This window comes from Bos mutus, chromosome 6 (genome assembly GCF_027580195.1).
Source record: "Bos mutus isolate GX-2022 chromosome 6, NWIPB_WYAK_1.1, whole genome shotgun sequence".
NCBI classification, from domain to species: Eukaryota; Metazoa; Chordata; class Mammalia; order Artiodactyla; family Bovidae; genus Bos; species Bos mutus.
The window spans coordinates 44,417,931-44,440,480 of NC_091622.1; the positions used below are offsets into that span (position 1 = coordinate 44,417,931).

Here is a 22,550-nt window from a genome sequence, read left to right on the forward strand (position 1 = left end):
GGACTAATCCTCTTTGGATGGATGCTCTACCTTCCAGCCCCACTGGTAACATCGCCCCCAAGGCGTGGCAGGATGGCTCTGCCAGGGCCCTGTAGCTCTCCTGGGCTGGGGTCTTCAGCCTTGGGGTTCTGGGAGGCCCCCTCTTTTCTAATTCAAGTGGAGGCAACTGTCCTCCAGAGCCACGCACTCCAGGCTTGTGGCAGGAGTGACAGCCTTGCTGGTCTCTGAATCACCTTCCATGTCATTCTTCTCTTGTCCTGAAAAATAGTGCCCAGCCTCTTACTAATACTAATTAGTATTAACCTCCTTATCAAAGTGTTGTTAGGCCAACACCCTTAGCATTCTCATTTTTTTGCAATATAGACAGGCTGAGAATTTTCCAAATCTTTAAATTCTGATCCCTTTTCGCTGAACAATTTCATCTTCAAACCATCTCTCTCTTCTCATTTTTTTTTTTTTTTTTAAATTTATTATTATTTTTAATTATTTTAAATTTTATTGTATTTTTAAACTTTACAAATTGTGTTAGTTTTGCCAAATATCAAAATGAATCCGCCACAAGCAGTCAGGAGAAACCAGGCTGCTTCTTCAACACTCGGCTTAGACATTTCTTCGAATATCCAACTTCATCACCTACAAGTTTTACCTTCTATAAAGCAACAGCACCTAATCACAATTCAACCAAGTTTCCCTGGTGGCTCAGATGGTAAAGACTCTGCCTGCAATGCAGGACACCCAGGTTCAATCCCTGGGTCAGGAAGATCCCCTGGAGAAGGGAATGGCTACCCACTATTCTCCAGGTATTCTTGACTGGAGAATCCCATGGGCAGAGGAGCCTCTGGTGGACTACAGTTCATGGCTCACAAAGATTCGGACATGACTGAGTGACTAACACACAAGAAAGATGGCCTTTGCCCAGCGTCCAATAACATGTTCCTCATTTGCATGTAAGACCTCATCGGGATGGGCTTTACCGTCCATATTTCTACCAACATTCTGTTCAGGATGACTTAAGTATCTCCACGAAGACTGAAGCTTTCTCTACAGCTCCCTCTCTCTCTTTTCTTCTCAGTCCTCACCAGAATTGCCCCTACTTCATAGCAATGCTGTGAAGGACAATAGGCTTTTTCTAGCAGGGGCCTCAAAATTCTTGCAACCTTTCTACCCACTACCCAGTTCCAAAGCTGCTTCCACACTGTTGTAGCAGCACCCCACTTCTCAGAACCAATTTCTGTCTCAGTCTATTTAGGCTGCTATTACAGAATACTATAGACGGAGTAGCTGATAAACAGCAAACATTTATTTCTCACAGATGGAGGCTAGGAAGTCCAAGATCAAAGCCCTGGTAGATATTTTGTCTAGTGAGGGCCCACTTTCTGGTTCATAGTCATCTGTCTTCTCACTATGTCCTCACTTGGCCAAGGGGGCAAAAGAGCTTACTGGGGTCTCTTTTACGAGGGTACTAATTCCATTCATGTCAGCTCTGCCACCCTGAATCACCCAAATCACCTAATCACCCAAAAGCCTCAGCACCTAATACCATCTCATTTCAGACTGGGTTCCAATGTACAAATTTTGGTGGGGGGCATATTCCATAGTGAGTCCATAGTGAGGGTAGGAGCTATCTTGTAGACAGGACAGTTAAGTATGGCTGCCCAGCCTGTGCACTGCACAGCTCCAACTCTGGGGATGGTCTCCATCCTTGCAATGCAAAGATACAATGCAATGATCACTCTCTGAAGAGCTTTGAAAGTGCAATCCCCAATTATAGCTGGTATGGCTATAATCCTCATCCAATGACTCTCTATTTGCCAGAATTACTGGGAGGACTAGATGAAAAAATGAACAGGAAATAGATGTGAGCCCTTCCTCACCCTGGTCCTTGCATACTTCTGCAAATAGCATGCCTAGGGAGAGGTCAGCACCAAAAGTCATTTATTAGACATTCAGCTGCCGGTGTTGTGCTGGGTGACTTAAAAAACAAGTTCCTGCCTCTCTTGTCTTTATCGGTTTTTTCCACATCCTCTCCGATTGCCCCCTGACCTTCTGAAATACCCTTGATAAAATTAGACACAAGAGCTTTAAATGGCTCCAAGTAGGCAATTCTATTGTGTATACCAAAGTTCAAATTCCTAGACCTATATGACAAATCCAGTTCTAGCTTTAAACAAAAGAATTTGTCACTTAAAGAACAACAAAAAAACATAATACAGCAGTTTTCATTGTCTTCTTCCCAGGCTCTGGAGATCACCATGCACACACTCATTAGTGTGCATCAGTGAATGTTTCCCAGTTAATGAGCACCCAGTTTGGGCCAAACAACATGCTAGAAGCTTTCCTTACACACAGTAGCTCCAGTGACTTCACTGCAATGGAATAAATTTGGGATAAATCGCAAAGCCCTTCTGAGAGCTGATGATGTATGAACTGCCCCCACCCGCTTCTCGACCCCAACTCTAACCACCTCTCTTATTCACCAGCTTCACTGGCTTCCCTTCAGCCCCTGCTTCTGCCCGCCTCTGGGCCTCAGCACTTGCTCTCCCCACAGGTCTGTGCAGAACCCACGTCTTCTGTCTCTTTCAGGTCACAGATCGAATGTCACCTCCTCTAGGAGGTCTTCCCTGAACACCATTGCTGAAGCGTTCACCTTCAAGTAAGTGCCCCAATGCCTTCACTGTGCTTCCAGAAATCAACTCGCTCATATGCTTATCCCTCCCACTGTCAGCTCCACCTCAGGGACCTCTCTGGCCACATGCACAGAAATATCTAGTGCTCATAGCAGGGTCCGGCTAGCCTCAGGGAGTCCTCAGATGCATCTTAGATACAGGAAGCCTCCGGTTTGCGGCTTCCCACAAGCCCAGGAGGCAGACACTGTCTGTTGTCTTCACAGGGGAGAGCCCTGGAGGGGCTGCAGCAGAGCCCTGAAGCCAGGGTCCTTGCCCGGGACCTGCGCTCAGACTGGGGTGTACACTTCCCCTCACCATCACATGCCAAGCCCTGTCCTCAGTGCTTACACACTGACCTGGTAAGTCCAACAAGCATCCCGTGATGTACTGTTCCGATCCCCGTGGAGACAGAGAGGTGGAGTGACTTGACCACCTCACAGACCTTAGAAATGGCAGGGCTGGGAGTTGAACCCTGGTGGTGAGGGTCCTGGAGTGAGCACTCTGCAGCCTCTCTCCTCACCGATGACAGCACTCACTGCCTGGAGCACTTCCCGTCTGACTTCCTTCAGGCCTCGGAACCAAGGGCATGTGGACAGGAGTGCCTTCCTGACACCCAATGTAAGCAGTGCCCTCCAGGCTGCAGTCTACACAGCTCCATGCCTGTGAAGTCGCTCAGTCATGTTCAACTCTTTGTGACCCCATGGACTGTCACCTGCCAGGCTCCTCTGTCCATGGGATTCTCCAGGCAAGAATACTGGCGTGGCCAAGCCCTCCTCCAGGAGATCTTCCCTACCCAGGGATCCAACTCATATCTCTTATGTCTCCTGTATTGGCAGGAGGGTTCTTTACCTCTAGGGCCACCTGGGAAGCCCTACAGCTCTCTAGCCTGCTGTAACTTGTTGACTTAGTACTTAGCACTGTCTGACATATTTTACTGTATTCAATCAAATATAAGATTTTGTCAACTCTAAGACCTACCATTTTGCAACTCTAAAAAGGCTGGAAAATACCAATCATCACTACATGATACCAATAACTACATCAGAGATGTTCAAACAGTGTTATACCATATATCTATCTATTTTCTCACTGTCCTTCTATGCCCACTAGAATAGAAGCTCCATGACAGCAGGAATTCAGTGGGTTGGTTTATTACCCTATTTCCAGACCAGAGAGTCAGGTTTTCAATGAAGATGTGTTGAATTGAATTGAACCGAACCACTCTCTGTGAGGCAAGTACCACTATTACCTCCACTGTACAGATGAGAACAACTGAGATAGAGAGAGGTCAGTAGGGCCAAGGAACTGGCCCAAGATCACACAGCTAGCAAGCTCCTGACTTATCTTCAGATAGTTCAGAACACATTGTTCCCAGGGGGACAAAATTTAGAGAGTTGTACAAAGCAGTTTTAAAGCTGCTTCAATTTGTTTTGATTTTAGTGTAATTTGGGTACATTGTAGTTGTTGTTTAGTCAGTAAGTCATGTCTGACTCTTTGCAACCCCATGGACTGTAGCCCATCAAACTTCTCTGTCCATGGGATTTCCTAGGCAACAATACTGAATTGGATCACCACTTCCTTCTCCAGGAGATCTTCCCAACCCAGGGATTCCTGCATTGCAGGTAGATTCTTTACTGCTGGGCCACCAGAGTATCCCAATTTGGGGGTGGTGTACTGTAAAATAAGTCTTCTACCCAGGCTATAAGCTCATACAAACCAGAACAAGCTTAAATATGGTCTCTGAGACCAAATTCATTTGTCTAATTCATCTGACAATAAAGCATTAGGAAATGTTGAACTAGTCTGGCTGCTTGCTGAACTAACTGAGTGTTGCCTATGGTTCACTGTCAAGATCTCAGTTAAAGTAAGATATGACAGGGCCAGAACAGGTGAAGGGACCTTCTGGCTCATTTTAATTCTTGGTTCAGTTCAGTTGCTCAATCATGTCCGACTCTTTGCGACCCCATGGACTGCAGTACGCCAGGCCTCCCTGTCCATCACCAACTCCCGGAGTTGACTCAAACTCATCTCCATTGAGTTGATGACGCCATCCAACCATCTCATCCTCTGTTGTCCCTTCCTCCTCCCACCTTCAATCTTTCCCAGCATCAGGGGCTTTTCAAATGAGTCAGTTCTTCGCATCAGGTGGCCAAAGTATTGGAGTTTCAGCTTCAGCATCAGTCCTTTCAATGAATATTCAGGACTGATTTCCTTTAGGATGGACTGGTTGGATCTCCTTGCAGTCCAAGGGACTCTCAAGAGTCTTCTCCAACACCACAGTTCAAAAGCATCAATTCTTCAGCACTCAGCTTTCTTTATAGCCAACTCTCATATCCATACATGACTACTGAAAAAAACCATAGCTTTGACTAGCATACCTTTGCTGGCAAAGTAATGTCTCTGCTTTTTAATATGCTGTCTAGGTTGGTCATGACTTTTATCCCAAGGAGTAAGCATCTTTTAATTTCATGGCTGCAGTCACCATCTGCAGTGATTTTGGAGCCCAACAAAATAAAGTCTGTCACTGTTTCCACTGTTTCCCCATCTATTTGCCATGAAGTGATGGGACCAGTTGCCATGATCTTAGTTTTCCAAATGTTGAGTTTTAAGCCAACTTTTTCACTCTCCTCTTTCATTTTCATTAAGAGGCTCTTTAGTTCTTCTTCGCTTTCTGTCATAAGGGTGATGTCATCTGCATATCCGAGGTTATTGATATTTCTCCCAGCAATCTTGATTTCAGCTTGTGCTTCATCCAGTCCAGCGTTTCTCATGATGTACTCTGCATATAAGTTAAATAATCAGGGTGACAATATACAGCCTTGATGTACTCCTTTTCCTACTTGGAACCAGTCTGTTGTTCCATGTCCAGTTCTAACTGTTGCTTCCTGACCTGCATACAGATTTCTCAGGAGGCAGGTCAGGTGGTCTGGTATTCCCATGTCTTTAAGAATTTTCCAGAGTTTGTTGTGGTCCACACAGTCAAAGGCTTTCGCATAGTCAGTAAAGCAGAAATAGATGTTTTTCTGGAACTCTCTTACTTTTTCAATGATCCAACAGATGTTGGCAATTTGATCTCTGGTTCCTCTGTCTTTTCTAAAACCAGCCTGAACATCTGTACATTCACAGTTCATGTACTACTGAAGCCTGGCTTGGAGAATTTTGAGCATTAGTTTACTAACGTGTGAGATGAGTGCAACTGTGGGGTAGTTCGAGCATTCTTTGGCATTGCCTTTCTTAGGGATTGGAATGAAAACAGACCTTTTCCAGTCCTGGGGCCACTGCTGAGTTTTCCAAATTTGCTGGCATATTCAGTGCAGCACTTTCACAGCATCATCTTTTAGGATTTGAAATAGCTCAACTGGAATTTCATCACCTCCACTAACTTTATTCATAGTGGTGCTGCCTAAGGCCCATTTGACCTCACATTCCAGGATGTCTGGCCCTAGGTGAGTGATCACACCATCGTGGTTATCTGGGTCATGAAGATCTTTTTTGTATAGTTCTTATGTGTATTCTTGCCATTTCTTAATATCTTCTGCTTCTGTTAGGTTCATACCCTTTCTGTCCTTTATTGTGCCATCTTTGCATGAAATGTTCCCTTGGTATCTCTAATTTTCTTGAATATATCTCTAGTCTTTCCCATTCTATTGTTTTCCTCTATTTCTTTGCACTGATCACTGAGGAAGGCTTTCTTATCTCTCCTTGCTATTCTTAGGAACTCTGCATTCAAATGGGTATATCTTTCCTTTTCTCCTTTAGTTTCGCTTCCCTTTTTTTCACAGCTATTTATAAGGCCTCCCCAGACAGCCATTTTGCTGTTTTGCATTTCTTTTTCTTGGAGATGGTCTTGATCCCTGTCTTCTGTACAATGTCACGAACCTCTGTCCATAGTTCTTCAGGCACTCTATCAGACCTAATCCCTTGACTCTATTTCTCACTTCCGCTGTATAATCGTAAGGGATTTGATTTAGGTCATACCTGAATGATCTAGTGGTTTCCCCCACTTTCTTCAGTTTAAGTCTGAATTTGGCAATAAGGAGTTCATGATCTGAGCCACAGTCAGCTCCTGGTCTTGGTTTTACTAACTGTATAGAGCGTCTTCATCTTTGGCTGCAAAAAATATAATCAATCTGATTTCGATATTGACCATCTGGTGACGTCCATGTGTAGAGTCTTCTCTTGTGTTGTTGGAAGAGGGTGTTTACTATGACCAGTGCGTTCTCTTGGCGAAACTCTATTAGCCTTTGCCCTGGTTCATTCTGTACTCCAAGGCCAAATTTGCCTGTTACTCCAGGTGTTTCTTGACTTCCTAATTTTGCATTCCAGTCCCCTGTAATGAAAAGGACATCTTTTGGGGGTGTTAGTTCTAGAAGGTGTTATAGGTCTTCACAGAAACTTTTAACTTCAGCTTCTTCAGCATTACTGGTCAGGGCATAGACTTGGATTACTGTTATATTGAATGGTTTGCCTTGGAAATGAACGGAGATCATTCTGTTGTTTTTGAGATTGCATCCAAGTATTGCATTTTGGACTCTTGTTGATTATGATGGCTACTTCATTTCTTCTAAGGGATTCTTGCTCACAGTAGTAGATATAATGGTCATCTGAGTTAAATTCACCCATTCCAGTCCATTTTAGTTCACTGATTCCTAAAACATCAACATTCACTCTTGCCATCTCTTGTTTGACCACTTAAATTTGCCTTGATTTGGGGACCTAACATTCCAGGTTCTATGCAATATTGCTCTTTACATCATCAGACTTTGCTTCTATCACATCCACAACTTGGTGTTGTTTTTGCTTTGGCTCCATCTCTTCATTCTTTCTGGAATTATTTCTCCACTGATCTCCAGTAGCATATTGGGCACCTACCGACCTGGGGAGTTCATCTTTCAGTGTCCTGTTTTTTTACCTTTTCTTAACGTTCATGGGGTTCTCAAGGCAAGAATATTGAAGTGGTTTGCCATTCCCCTTTCCAGTGGACCACGTTTTGTCAGAACTCTCCACCATGATCTGTCTGTCTTGGGTGGCTCTACATGGCATGGTTCATAGTTGCATTGAGTTAGATTGATTCTTGGTAATTAATTTCTAATTACCCAGGGTGAGAGCTCTTCATTAGAGTGCCCTCTTCATGTGGGCTTTCCACAGGCTAGGACATCTCAGTGCTCCTTTGAAGCATAAAGAGGAAATGTTTATGAAGAGCTCTCTGATCCCTCATCCTGGACTGTTATAAACATCCACAGCTGAGCACTCTTTTTTTTTTTTTAAATAAAAACAAAGTCTACTTTAATAAATCACCTGCATGCTCATTAGTCGATCTTTATTGGCTGGTGGCTTTGCTCAATTGGTTTGCTTGCTGAATCCATCCAAAAGTCCCATGTCAATAGAGATACATTCACTGAAAGGGTCTATCATTTTATGGTGCCAATACCAGATAAAACAGAGTTATTTAAAGACTGTCAGCTGGTGTAACATAAAGCTCATTATTAAGGGCAAAACCTCATGTTTATGCACAATTGCAAACAGTTACATTTAAATTGGCCAGCAGGGGCCCAGTAAAAGTGACTGCCTGACACTGCCCACCTGACGTTCCTTGGTTTTGAGTGCCTCACATTGCATTATCGTTTTTCTGTACTAAAAGTGCTGTAACCTGTAAAATGAAGGAAACATAAAAGCAAGTGGACTAGAAAACCCAACAGAAACATGAGATGCCACTCCTGGTATATTCCATTAGGTGCTTATTCCACAAGGGGTACATAAAATGCAAGGTGCCAGGCTTCTCACCTCAGTCTGTGTCTCTAATGGGAGGCATATGCCCACCTGGTCCGCTGGAAACAGCTGATCAACAGGTAAAACGACCTTGAGATTCCTGGTGGAAATTTTATACAAGAGGACTCTAAGCTGATCTGGGCCCAGGTTGTGCTAAAGATACCAGCAATGTTTACCCTTCATGGAGTGCTTACTGGATGCCAGACACCATACTGCACCCTTTATAAACAATATTGATGGACACACACAATTCTAATCATTAAATCTCTTGTTTTCTTTTCTTCCTAGCACTAAACACTGTCTGATGATTGTGTATATAACTACTTAATTTTCTTACCCTCCGTCTCCCCAACTAGACTGTATATCTGTGAGACTGGGTACCTTGTCTTTCTTATTCCTTGATGTAGTCATAGCACCTAGAACATTAATCAGCACACAGTGAGTTCCCAATTATGTATTGATGAATAATGATGAAAACTGACAGCAAGTCTACGTGAGATATCATTACTCCCATTTTACAGATGAGGAAACTGAGGCCCAGAGAGACAAATGACTTGCACAAGGTAAGAACATGCACACAGATCGTAACTGACAGAGCTAGAATATAAATCTGGTCTAGCAGTTTCCAAAGATGGACCTTCTGGACTATTCTAAACTATACCATTTGGCAGTGGGAGGCTGGAGCTGGCTCTTTCTGGAGTGCCAAGCTTTCTAACTTCCAATTCAGTGACTTCAATTTGCTGGCCTGATATTTAAATGTCATGGCACCAGTGTTTATACCACAGAAATTGGCACAGCACTACCAGCCAGGCTCCCTCTTAGGAGCAGCAGGTTCACCAGCCCCCTTCTGGATATCTGTGAGTCAAGTATGCTTGGTTGGTTTCGTGCCTCTTGTGTGCACATGTGCTCAGTTGCTTCAGTCGTGTCTGACTCTTTGTGACCCCGTGGACTGTAGCCCGCCAGGCTCCTCTGTCCATGGGATATCCCAGGCAAGAATACTGAAGTGGGTTGCCATTTCCCTCTCCAGGGGATCTTCCTGACCCAAAGATCAGACCTGGGTCTCCTGCATTGCAGGTAGATTCTTTACCGCTGAGCCACTGGGGACCTTTGTGCCTCTTACTGATTCTTAAATTCTCAAAGACCTCCTTCTTCCTCCCAGTCCCCTTTCCCTGAATCTTCTCTTTTTCTAATGTCTGCTCAGAAGCGGAAGCAGGAGTATGGTGGGGGCAGGAAGGGAAGCTGTAATTCTCTCAGTAGGCTGCTTTCCAGACTTGAGGTCCTAGCACTGCTGGGTCTTCCCATGTAATTGGTCCTTATTCCTCACAGACGGACACACAAAGAACCCTGGGCAATCCACCCTCGTGAAGAGCTTTCCCCAGGGAGATTTGTGGAGGTGTAAGTCCTCCCTTCCTTCTTTAACCTTTCAGAGGTATAATTATCAAGAAAGGGGAGGACATCTACTAGGCTTCCCTTTTCCCGCCTCTCGTCTGGTTTGGACTGGGGCGTTGTATCTGTCTGCGAGCCTTGAGAAATTATTGGGCTATGCTCAGAGAATACTAGGTGATGTTGATCACGGAAGCCCACCATCCACCTGCCAGCCCTGTGTGAGTACCAAGCTGCTTGTAAACCAGGGTGGCAACAAATCTCTCAAGAGGCTGTTTGAAAATGCTTTATGGCACGTAGGGTTACAAGGCTCTAGCTGAACAAATGGAAAAATTAGTCTACCTTAAAATAACCAAGGCAAGTAATTTTCTATCACCTTGTTTCTTAAATGTACTTAACGTCTAGAATCTGGGCTTCCCAAAATATGGCAAAGGGTCATCAGTTAAAATGGCAACTTGAAGATAAAAAAAAAATAAATTCCACTTTAATAGTTGCTTCTAATTGATGCCATCAGCCCTTCTGTTCAGAATATGGGGAGTTAGGAATCAAACAACATCAATTATTATTTCTTGAATTGAATAGGCTTGAGCCAGTCTAGGAGCAGGAGTCTCATCCCACATCTACTTAGGCTCAGCCACAGCTCTCCCTGACCCCTCCAGGGGTTTCCCAAGGTCTCACAGCTTAGGTTTGGTTTTCTTCAGGTTTTTCTTGAATGGAATGGTTTGCTTTTTAACTCCTTTCTCCAGATTTCTAAATTAGTCTTCACCCCACAAAGCAAGTTAGTGACAACAACCAGACGGGCAGTCCGTCTGCTATTTTCATGTGTTCTTTTTCTTTTTCTCTTCCTCTTTCTTGAACTTTTTTGCTCTTTTTTTTTTTACATTTCCTTTATTCATTTATTTATCCTATTCCATTGCTTCAGTAAAGATCTGTTATTAAATAGATACAGCCACTATGGAGAACAGCATGGAGACTCCTTAAAAAACTAGGAGTAAAACTCCCATATGACCCAGCAATCCCACTACTGGGCATATACCCTGAGAAAAACCATAATTCAAAAAGACACATGTATCTCAACATTCACTGCAGCACTATTTACAATAGCCAAGACATGGAAGCAACCTAGATGTCCATCAATAGATGAATGGATAAAGAAGTTGTGGTACATATACAAATGGAATATTACTCAGCCATAAAAAGGAACGAATTTGAATCAGTTGAACTAAGGTGGATGAACCTAGAGCCTGTTACACAGAGTGAAGTAAGTCAAAGAGAACAAATATATATGGAATCTAGAAAAATGGTACTGATCACACTATTTGCAGGGTGAAAAATGGCACTGATCACACTATTTGCAGGGTGAAAAATGGTACTGATCACACTATTTGCAGGGTAGGAATAGAGACACAGATAGAGAATAACGGATGAAGGAGAGGGCAGATGAATTGAGAGAGTAGCCTCAAAACATATACGTTACCATGTGTAAAACAGATAGCTAGTGGGAAGTTGCTGTAACACAGGGAGCCCAACCCAGTGCTCTGTGACAACCTAGAGGAGTGGGATAGAGTATGAGTTGGAGGGAGGCTCAAGAGGGAGGGGGTATTTATGTAGACTTATAGCTGATTCACATTGTTGTTTGGCAGAAACCAACACAACATTGTAAAGCAATTATCCTCCGATTAAAAATTTTAAAAGATCTATTAAATAAAATCTATGCATCACAAACTAAGAATGCTAATTCCTACGGATACCAGGAATTTGGCCTGCAAAGGGTTTGCGCTTATGGGTGGACAGCCACAAAAGTACAAGCAGAGGGGAAAGAGTAGGACACTGTTGGTGTGTGAAGGAAAGCCCCTAAGGGTTGGAGAAGGCTACATCTGACCTATGACCTGAAAGATGAGCGGGAGTTTGCGGAAGTAAAGGGGAAGAGTGTTCCAGACTGTGGCAGCAGGTGCAAAGGCCCTGAGGCACACGGCAGTATGGCTCCAGAAAGAGGCTGAAATGAGCACTGCAGGGTGGAGGTATGAGGCGACTAATGGCAAGAGATGTGGCTGGAGAAATTAGGAGGGGCTAGATAATAGGGATCAGCACACCAAGGTAGAGAGATCGGACTGGATTCAGAAGGTGATGGGAAGGTTGGAGCTGTGAGTGATGCAATGAATAAAAAGCAAAGGTGGGGTTAACTCATTTCCTACCACACTCATGGCCACCCTTCAACAGAGGCCTCTGAGCTTCTCATGATGGCTGGTGTCATTACTGAATGAGTCATCTGGCCTTAATGCTGATGACTAGGGGTGAGGGTAGGGGGGAGGATGAACATGACTCACAGGGGGCTGAAAATAAACCAGCCCTATTACTTTAGATGCAAATGAGAATAAATGGAATTTCTGGGGCTCACTGTAGCTGGTCTATTTTGAGGAGGAGAGGTCTGGATACTGAGATACAGGGTCTACTGAACATTATAACATCTTCCCTGCACCTTTTGGCAAGCAAATTACTTCACAGGCCATGAAAATGAGTCACTAAATCCTAAACCTTGGTTGAGAAAAGCAAGTTTGATAAATGTGTTCAGCTACTGGAATAAAGACCCAGAATGCAGGCAAATCATGAAGTTCAGATGGTGCCAATGCAAAAGCAGCCCCAGACCTGCACTTAGTATTTCACACACACTCACACACACACACTTACGTGCATACCCCCTCCCTTTCTTTCCTTGAAATATCAGTTGCAAATGTCAATGCCTAGAATATCTCATGCCTACAAAGTGATACAATTATAAGTGACCAAAAGGTGAGACAGAGGTGTGTTTAGGAGAGTTGGGGGTAGCCCAGAAAATAAAAAAGAAAAGAAGCAAAAAAATCAGTCAAGAAGAACCATGAATCCAAATATCACGTTTCAAAATGTTTTAGTATTTTGTGGATTTATATCACTTCCAAGTGTATTAGTCACTTAGTTGTGTCCAACTCTTTGCGACCCCATGGACTGTAGCCCGCCAGGCTCCTCTGTCCATGGCATTCTCCAGGCAAGAATACTGGAGTGGGTTGCCATTTACTTCTGCAGGGCTTCTTTTGGAGCCAGGGATTTAACCCAGGTCTCCTGCATTGCAGGCAGATTCTTTACTGTCTGAGCCATCAAGGAAGCCCCATTTCATCTCAAAATTCCTGCAATATTTTTACACATTTAAAGGACAGGATTGTACATGCCTGATTTTAGTCTCTGGAAAAACTTACTCTGATGTTATAACTTGTGGGAGTGACTAAGAAGGCCTGGCCTTTAATTTTTGACCAAACACCTAGGTTACAGAGCTTAAATCATTTTGGAAGGCCTGATTAGCTTGTCTAAGGTTAATTAGTACCTTTCTTAGGCATTCTCATCCACCTCCTATTTCATGACTGAGAATAGTAGAGCTTACTTTTGCAAATATAGTATGTTAAATCCAAGAGTTTTTAAAAAAATTTTAAAGGCAGACTAAGTGGAGAAGTGGAGAAGGCAATGGCAACCCACTCCAGTACTCTTGCCTGGAAAATCCCATGGAAGGAGGAGCCTGGTAGGCTTCAGTCCATGGGGCCACGAAGAGTCAGACACGACTGAGTGACTTCACTTTCACTTTTCACTTTCATGCATTGGAGAAGGAAATGGCAACCCACTCCAGTGTTCTTGCCTGGAGAATCCCAGGGACGGGGGAGCCTGGTGGGCTGCCATCTATGGGGTCGCACAGAGTCAGACACGACTGAAGTGACTTAGCAGCAGCAGCAGCAAGTGGAGAAGAGGCTGCGTAGAGGACTCCCCAGTACGCCCTTAGGTTGAGCCCCTTCAGCCAGCAGTAAACACACAATCCTCTCTGCTCTTTTGTCATGGAAGGGTTCTCTGGATGATCCAGACACTTCCGTGCATTTTTTTAAAAAAGAATGAGCATCTTTCAAAATGGCACCTCCTGATCACCAATGACTCCCAGCAACGCTGAACATGCCCATCATTTGTCAGGGGATTTGGTGCTATTCAAAAGACATTTCCCAAGAAAGCACCTCCTTCCATGTAGTTTTCTTGAGTCAAACTCCAAAGGCCATCCCTGTTGTGAAAGCTGCCTCTAGCAAGAAGTTAAAATTGAAGTTATCTTGGCAAAACAGGAAATTATTTGGGGGGCGGGGGACAGAATTAAACTTGGGTAGTTTTTCTTCCTTTTCTCAATTGTACTTTTGTTCACAGCTTCAGCTGGGAGAGAGAGTGTTCACATTTAGTTTGGAGTTTATGAGTTCATATTTTATAATTAACGTTGCCAACAGGGGAGTTTGATTAATACCAAGCAGTGGATTTTGAGCAATGTTCCATACAAATTGCCAAATTTAGCAATAAAATAAATTGGTTATGTGAACATAATTAGTAGGATGACTACTTAAAATTCAAAACCGAATGTGAATAATTCCAAATCATCTGAGCCACAAATCCATTATTTGTATAGAAGGGAGAAAGTATAGCATTTGGGTTTTATTTTGCCCTCAACCACAATGTTATTCGGCACCAAGCTGAACATAATGAAACTTCTACAATGGGTTGTGACAATATTTTAGAGCAACCCAGAAACACACACAGAGGCATGTGCACGCATACATGCAAAGGGAATGTAATAAAGATAAGAAATGCTGAACTGAATTTCCATTGTAAATGTAAAAATCTATAACAAATTTTTACACAAATGCTGTATTACATTTTTCTGATGCACCATACATAAACCTATGGCATAAAACTACTCAGGAGAGCTTCTTGTCTTTAAATATTCACAGTACCTTATTGTCACCCTGGACTTCTCCGAGCCTTTGCTGAAGTTCTTTAATTTCTTCTCCCAGATGTTTATTTCGGTCCTGAGAATCTCTCAATAGTTGTGCAAGATTAGCCTGCAAATATCAACACATTATGAAATATAATCAGAAATGGAGGAGTGGAGAAATGTGACGTTTTATTAGGCTTATTGCAGTCAGCATCCAAGCCCAGCTGAAGCACACAAAGCCCTTTAGAGTAAACACATGTACGAATATAGCGAGTGTGAAAATCATGCCACTACAACCGCATGGAGGGAAATAAAATTGGCCATGAACCTCAATTTGGGAATGTTCTTTATTTCCAGAATGGCTCACAGACAAGTGATGGAGGACATGGTGTTACTTGACGTTTTTTTTAAAAGAGCTCCTCATGAAAACTCTTACAAGCAGTCCTAGAGTTCAATGCTAACTTTGGGCCAACAATAATGGAAAAGTTTCATTTCCTTGTTTGGATAGTTTTTTCCTTCAAATAGATCATGTTTAATGAACTTTTCTTTGCCACCTTAATGCCCAGAATTTTGATCAAAAAAAAAATCAGTCAGACAAGAGACTGGTGAGGTATCATGATTACAGAAATCAGGATCCAGGGTAATGCAACAACTTCCTAGGCTGCTTTGCTCACCTCCTTATTCCCCTGTTCTAGTTCCCAGAGTACCAAACAGCCAGGATGAGCGCCTTCCAGTCCAGTCTTTGTAATGGCATCGCTTCCTTAAGATTTCTTCCTGCTCAGACCAGATCCCGCTAGCCCACATGGGCAGTTCTCCCCTCCTTCAGTCCAGCTTCATCAACACATCATAGCCAGTTTCTCTGGACCGCTTGAGCATCCTTTACCATGCTCCCACCCTTCTCAGGTTCCCTGAACTTGAATTTACATCTGTTCCCAAACTATGTGCATGCTTTCATCTATTCAAGCTTGTAACTTACTATTCAACTTTACCTCCCAAGGCTGCTGCTTCTATACTATTCAAATTTTGCTAATTTGTTCTAATTCTCACCTTGCTTATTGTGCTCTTATCTAACGTCAACAAGAAGAAACGAACTATTCAAAGGTACAGATTCTTTTTCCTCTTTCCTAAGCCTCCAAGGACATTGCTCCAGGAAGTGCTCTCATTTCAGCAAATGTTTTAAAGACTCCTGATGAATAAATGAATGAAGGAAGGAGGGAGGCAAGCAAGCCAGCAATCGGAATATGACTCCTGAAGAGGCATTTTTCAGAAACAGTCATACAAGGGGTTTGAGAGTCATCTTTTAGATTCCTGCCCTGTGATAGCTGAAGAAACTCAAATCCAGAGACTTTGTGGATGAGTGCAAATGCAGTTGGCTAAATCTCCAGACTTCAATGCTAATACTTCCAGGAATACTCAGTTATGTTAGGTAATTAAAGGGGAATGAAAGTGAAAGACTAAACCTTGGCTCATGCTTGACTCCTCGCTTTATTTCATCTCCCATATTCCAGCCATTGGAATATCCAGCATCTCTACTGTCAAGGTAGGCCCCATTCAGCTCCTCGCAAGCCCACCTTCTGGCAGTTCCCCGCATAGTGCAGGCAGGACCCATCTCAGCATCTCTCCCTCTGTCAGTTCTCTTGGACTAGAATGCTCTCCCTCCCAGATACCTCTTGGCTCACTCCCTGACCTTTTTGAGGTCTTTGTTCAAAGTGCATCATTTCAAAAGGCCCATGTGGACCACTGTCTAATGGTGCAAACTGCCCACCTCCCCTGAATGCCCAAGCCCTTTCCCCTGCACTACTTTTTATTTCCATGGCACTTCCATCTCTTAACATACCATGTAATTTACTTTCTTGTTTATTGCCATATGTTGACATATGTTTATTGCTCAGTGTTTATTTCCCGTCTCTCTCTCCCTAGTAAGAGATAAGTTCTGTTAAGGGCAAGGAACCTTGTTCTCTCTACTGGTCTACCTCGAGAACCTAGTGGATGCTCCATAAATATTTCTTATATTAAAGATAATAGGTTGAGTCTGAAGATTGTGGTCTTAGCCTAGAAATGTCTGGAATAATAAAAAACTGAAACCAGTTCATAGAACGTAACATTGCATAGAAACCCCGCTCATCCCCACTTGGCAGGATTCAACCCAGCCCTGATTTCCACTTGCTTATTTGTGAACATTATTCAAAAACGTGATCTAATTCTCAACCCCATATTTGCAAAGCTCATATCTTGTAATAGTTGTTTTCCAATTTTCCCAGATTCCTGTCCTTATCAGATAAAAATTTGGTGAAGGATAAGGAAAATTCACCCCCACTTTGCAGGCAGGAGAGCAAACAAACAAGAGATACTATGATCAACAGACGACTTTTGGAAATTTCTCCAGAAGGAATCATAGACTAAGTTGGGTCCCAGTTCTGCCACTAACTGGACTGGGTGACCTTAAGTAAGTCTCTTAACCTCTTGAGTTTCTTCACCTATGAAATGGAGCTAACCATACATAGTTCATGTAATAAGTTGATACTTTCACTGAATAATGAACCTAGGACATCTTCTACAGTGCTTGATGTATAGTAGACACTGGTTAAAGGCTGGTCATCTCTCGTTGACTCTGCCCTTCCAGTGGCTCCAACTCACTCACTCAGTGGACAGTTGGGCAGATTGGCAGAAAGGCTCCTTGGATACAGCTGTCTCCTTTGTCATCCTGCCACTGCACTCAGTCACCCATTCATTTAGACAACAAATTTAGGGAGTGCCCACTATGTGTCAGGCACAATTTTTAGACTCTGGAGATACAACAGTGAGCAATACAAAGTCTTGTGAAATGAAGTATTTCCTGCCATATCGGTGGGCAAGAAATGTCACAGCCATCCATGATTTCTGGCCTCCTAATGTGAATGGGGGCTCCCAAAAGGGAACACTATGCCAGCGATCCGGCAGATGCCGCCATCCCCCAAAGGCGATTGCTGAGGAGTGGGGGTAGGGGGCTGCAAGAAGCAGCCATCCGCCACACCTGCCACCCCTTAAGGTGAACAAGGAATTGAGGATGTAAACATTCTAGAATCAGGATTTGGCCCCAGATAGTTGAGGTGCATATGAAAGGAATGAATTCAGTGAGCCCAGAGGCTTGCATCTTCCCATACATAGAAGAACACTAAATTCTTAGCTTGATATCTGGTTTTCCTAACTACTTAACAATAATCTTTGATGCTCAGACTGACTGCCTGGCCCCTTTATTGCAAACTTGTATATAGCCTGACTCTCTCCTGCCTCCTCGGAGCAGTTTTCTCAGAGCTATTGAGATGCTGCCTCCAGGGCTCAGACTCCTTAACATTCCCACCAAATCAAATAACTCGACTTTCAAAGTTGTGACTAATTTTTTAGTCCACAGCCCCTTGCCCTTGTAAACTTACATTTTAATAGATGACATTATATTCACTGTATTATATTTCAACAAAATGAATGATGACTGATGAGTTAAATGATGAGTACTATGTGAAACAAACACAGCAGGCAAAGGGACAGCGTGTGCCGGGGAAAGATCACAGAAGGTGTCGCAAGGAAGGCCACGTCTAAACCAAGACTTGGAAAAGGAGGAACAGCAAGCTTGAGGCTTGTGGATATCCTGGGGAAAGTTCCAGGTAGGGCGAAGGCAACCGGCTTCCTTCTCGCTGTCACATCACAAGATGTCCACTTTGGAAAACAGTTCAAAACCACTAGGGCAGGTTAACCCCAGGGACTGCAGTAGAGAGATGATTCAATTCTTGATTTTCTTTTCTGGGTTCCTCCCCTCCTTCTTGCAGCTCTCCTGTGCTAGCACAAAGTATCACAAGCGGGCAGCCTCTCCTTTTCCTCCAGGGAACTCCAGAACACTTCCCAGACATTAGCTCAGCAAGCATAATCCTTCCCCAGCAGATGGAGGGACAGGCACCCCACGCCACAGGGACTGGCCCAGAGGCAGGGTGCAAGGAGCAGCCCAGTGCTGGCTGGTGCGTGGTTGAAAGTGTCCTCAGGGAGTCTGCTGGCACCTGCACGCAGCATCTCAGCATCCCATCTGCAGGAGACACAGCAGAATTCACCTTCACAGGAGCCGGCTTCTCTTAAAACAGTGGAGGAGGTGTTCAGAAGGAAACGCTTGTGGGAGCAACAGTGAAAGTTAACAACAACAAAATCTGCAACGTCCTTGACCTGCTGTTTCTGAATCAATCACTGCTTGAGCCCCTTAGGTGGGTGGGAAGACCCTGACCTTTGTTCGCAGATGTAACCACAATAGCTTAACCCACACAGCTTGAACTCATGGTGGTGAAAGACCCTAACCTCCAACCTGTCACAGATCAGTATTTGTGCAAAATACAAAGGAGATCAACTCCTAGGAAAACAAATTGAAGGAGACCTCAAGGCCCCAAGTGTTCGTTAGATTCACCTGACATAAAATCACACGTACTGTCAGACTGCTAGCAAGGAAATATATACATTTACCGTATGTAAAATAGATAGCCAGTTGGAATTTGATGTATGATGCAGGAACCCAAAGCCAGTGCTCTATGATAACCTGGAGGGATGGGGTGGGGAGGGAGGGGGGAAGGAGATTCAGGAGTGGGGGGACACATGTATGTCTATGGCTGATTCATGTTGATGTATGGCAGACACCATTACAATACTGTAAATTAATTATCTTCTAATTAAAAAAAATATTTTAACACCTGCTCTCAATTCCTGCACTTATCTTTGTCACAGGGACGAGAAATAGCAGCTTGCAGCCTTTCACTGGTCCTTAGGCCCTGCTTTGAAGAGCATTCAGCCCAGAGATACTTCCTGGTATTTGGGTGTCAGAGCGAGGCAGGCACTCAGTTTATATATCAAAGGTTCCAGTGATATGTGAAGCAGAGGACGGGGCTGCTTTAGGAAACAGCGATTCAGAGACATAGTGATGTGATTGTCAAACATTATTTACTCTGCAGCCTGGCTGAAAAGAAATCTACTAAAATAAAGTCAAGCGTTTCGACAGTAACTGCAAAACAATGGTTAATTAGAATCATATCTCCTCCAAGGGAATTCACCATAATTTACCCCAGCTTTCAAACTGACCCTTGGGGTAGGGAAGGGTGGGGGAGATCCCCCTTCTAAAGCAGGTGACTGTAATTTTCTTTCCCATTTCATAGGCTGGCTTACTTGTCAATACACAATTCTTTTCTATGCAGTCCTTCCACCTCCTCAACTCCCAAACGATAACTTTGAAAACTAGAAAATGACTATTCTGTTACAGTGCCTAATTCCTTGACAAACACCTTAAAGAACAAAAAAAAAAAGAGAGAGAGAGAGAGAAAAGTAGTACATTTCAAAGCACTCAAAATAGAGGAGAAAAGTTCACACAATTCTTTTGACCAAAAATAACACCCATGACTCACACACATTCACTATAAGCATCCATCAAGCTAACAGGCGGTGCCTGCTTATAATTTATCAGCTATGCAGAGCGTTTGTCTCTGTGTTATTGAGAAGGACTCTGTGACCATCAGTTTAGAATAGCTGCACGATGTAAAGGAAATGTCAGGGAAAAAGTGGCAGACCGTCTAACACTGGAAAGGATTTCACAGGGAAGAAAACAAAACCGAGAGATTATTTCCTCTAAGTCTCTGGGGCAGGGAGTAGCATAAATAGCAAAACATGAAAAGGTTTCAAAAGAAGCCTCTTTTAATATTCAGATATAGCCAGGGCTGATGTTAAAAGGTTGACATTTTCACTCTGATAACAGTGGGATGCTGAATATACTAGAGTATATTGTAGAAGCTATATATTTAAGTCACTCTTCTAGTTCGGAGTTTCTATATTAAAATTGTGATGAGGAAAAGAGAGAAGACAGATGTGATGAAAACATGGCTGGGAGACCCAAGGCTGAAAGGACTTTGCAGTTGTCTATTCCAACACACCTTCCTTTGTCAAGGATCCAGTCAACCCCCAGTTACAATGGATGTTCACAAAAGCGCCAGCCAAGGCCAGCCCCTGGTGTGGGGACTATGATGCTTGTGGAAATTCTCTCTGCACAGAGATGAAGACTACACATCCTGACAGTTGTTATAAATGCAGAAGTCTGGGAGTTGAGAGAGCTGTGTGCATCTTGCCCCAAACTCTCTGCTTTATTTTTGCAGAAATTCTCAGTGAGGCAGACTGGTCACATGGACAAGGGGAGCTGTCGTTGCTTTCTTCAAGTCCTGCTGCATCCTAAACTCTGGCTCTTGCCTCTACCACTGTGTTTAAATTCCTTCATAAATGTCAGAAAATACATAGAAATTTACACTATAGATGCAATACATTTTTTAAACTTATAAGAAGTGGTGGGAGTTTTTTTTTTTTTTTAATGGTATATCACATTGGCAATGACAATCTCTTTGAAGGACCCCTGTTTTCTAAGATCAAGTAACCAAGACTGGTTTACAAGGAGGGGAATTCAGGATATCTGTTACAAGAAGCAGCCCTAAATCTTTTAGGTGGGGAGACAAGATCCATTATTTACCAATTTTCTCACTGATGTAAGAAATGAAAAGTTGGACATGAGATCAGTATATGCCACCCCAAAATATACTCCTCTGCCATGAGAATTATTTTGATCTGAAGGCAATTGAGAATCAACAAACACTGAGAATGTTCTCCCTTCCCCGTTTCAGCCTAAAAACAGGGCATAAATTTCTATTTGTGAGGATCAGTAGTACCAGTATCCTCTCTGTAGTACCAGAAAGGGAAGAGCATCTCTTATCACCGGACACAGAGAACTGGCACCATGATGAGTCTGCACAAACAAACCTTACCAAAATAACCCTATCTTCTGTTAGTTTTCCTATATATCTTTCTAGTTACTGTCCCACAATTTATCATCCCTGGAAGCCCACATGCCCTTTTCTTTTATTAAAATGGTATGTAAACCCCTCCCACCCCAGTCTAAATAATTCTTTTGAGTTTTACTTCCCTGGCAGCTCAGACAATAAAGAATCCACCTGCAATGCAGGAAACCTGGGTTCAACTCTGGGGTCAGAAGATCCCCTGGAGTAGGGCATGGCAACCCACACCAGTATTCTTGCCTGGAGAACTCCATAGACAGAGGGGCCTGGTGGGCTACAGTCCATGGGGTCATAAAGGGCTGGACACGACTAAGCGACTAACACTTTTACTTTTTTTTCTTCTCTGTGAACTTCCATGCACATAAAACATTTATAAAATTGCTTTTTTCTCCTGTTATCTGCTTTTGTCAGTTAAATTTGCAGGCCCCCATGCACTGAACCTAAGAAGGTAGAGGAAAAGATTTTCCTCTCCAACAGATAAAAACAAAATGAAAGAAAGTGATGAAAAGTTTAACATTAACCTTCCAACCTTGCGCTAACCAGACACTGGAAAGGGCAGCAAAATGGGAAGGCCACATGTTTTCACCCAAGTTCTTAAATAATTCAGCCACCTGGAGGGGAAAGGAGCAACATTTCAGTTATGATCCCTTGAGTTATCCTGAAAACTTTGTAATTTATGAGATATACACCACTTCAGAAACCTAGCCATGGAAAAGTCATCATAATGACTCTCATAATTCTCCATCATAACGTAAAAGTGATGTGTACCAGAAAATCCTGTAACTGCCTTCTCAGCTAGCTGACATATCAAAACCAGGATTTAAAAATTGGAGGGGAAAAAAAATAAGAGAGAGGCAGGTAAAAACGTGGCCTAGGCACTTCCTCAGGAAGACTACTTTTTTTTTTTTTTAAACTGTGAGAAAGAGACCAGATTTAGAAAATGCTCCTCAACTACATGGTGTTTATCACCTGAACCCTTTAAACTCACACCTCCAGTCGTGCAAAGTACTCAATTAAGCAAGAATATGAAAAAAAAAAAAAAAAAAAGTTTGAGAAAATGTGGAGTATACTTGAGTGGTGTGATTGATAGCAAATTTAATTGCAATTTCTACTCCGCTGCTTTGGTCTACA

At 43.1% G+C, this 22,550-nt stretch overlaps 1 protein-coding gene across 2 annotated transcripts in view; it reads right to left on the reverse strand.

The window, feature by feature from the left end:
* CCDC149 (coiled-coil domain containing 149) overlaps window positions 1–22,550 on the reverse strand; it is a 118,991-nt gene that overhangs the window by 39,711 nt on the left and 56,730 nt on the right. For both annotated transcript variants that reach the window (XM_070372220.1, XM_070372221.1), the window contains exon 4: window positions 14,603–14,710. In XM_070372220.1, the coding sequence (XP_070228321.1) occupies window positions 14,603–14,710 (108 nt within the window). The remainder of the gene's footprint in view (window positions 1–14,602; window positions 14,711–22,550) is intronic.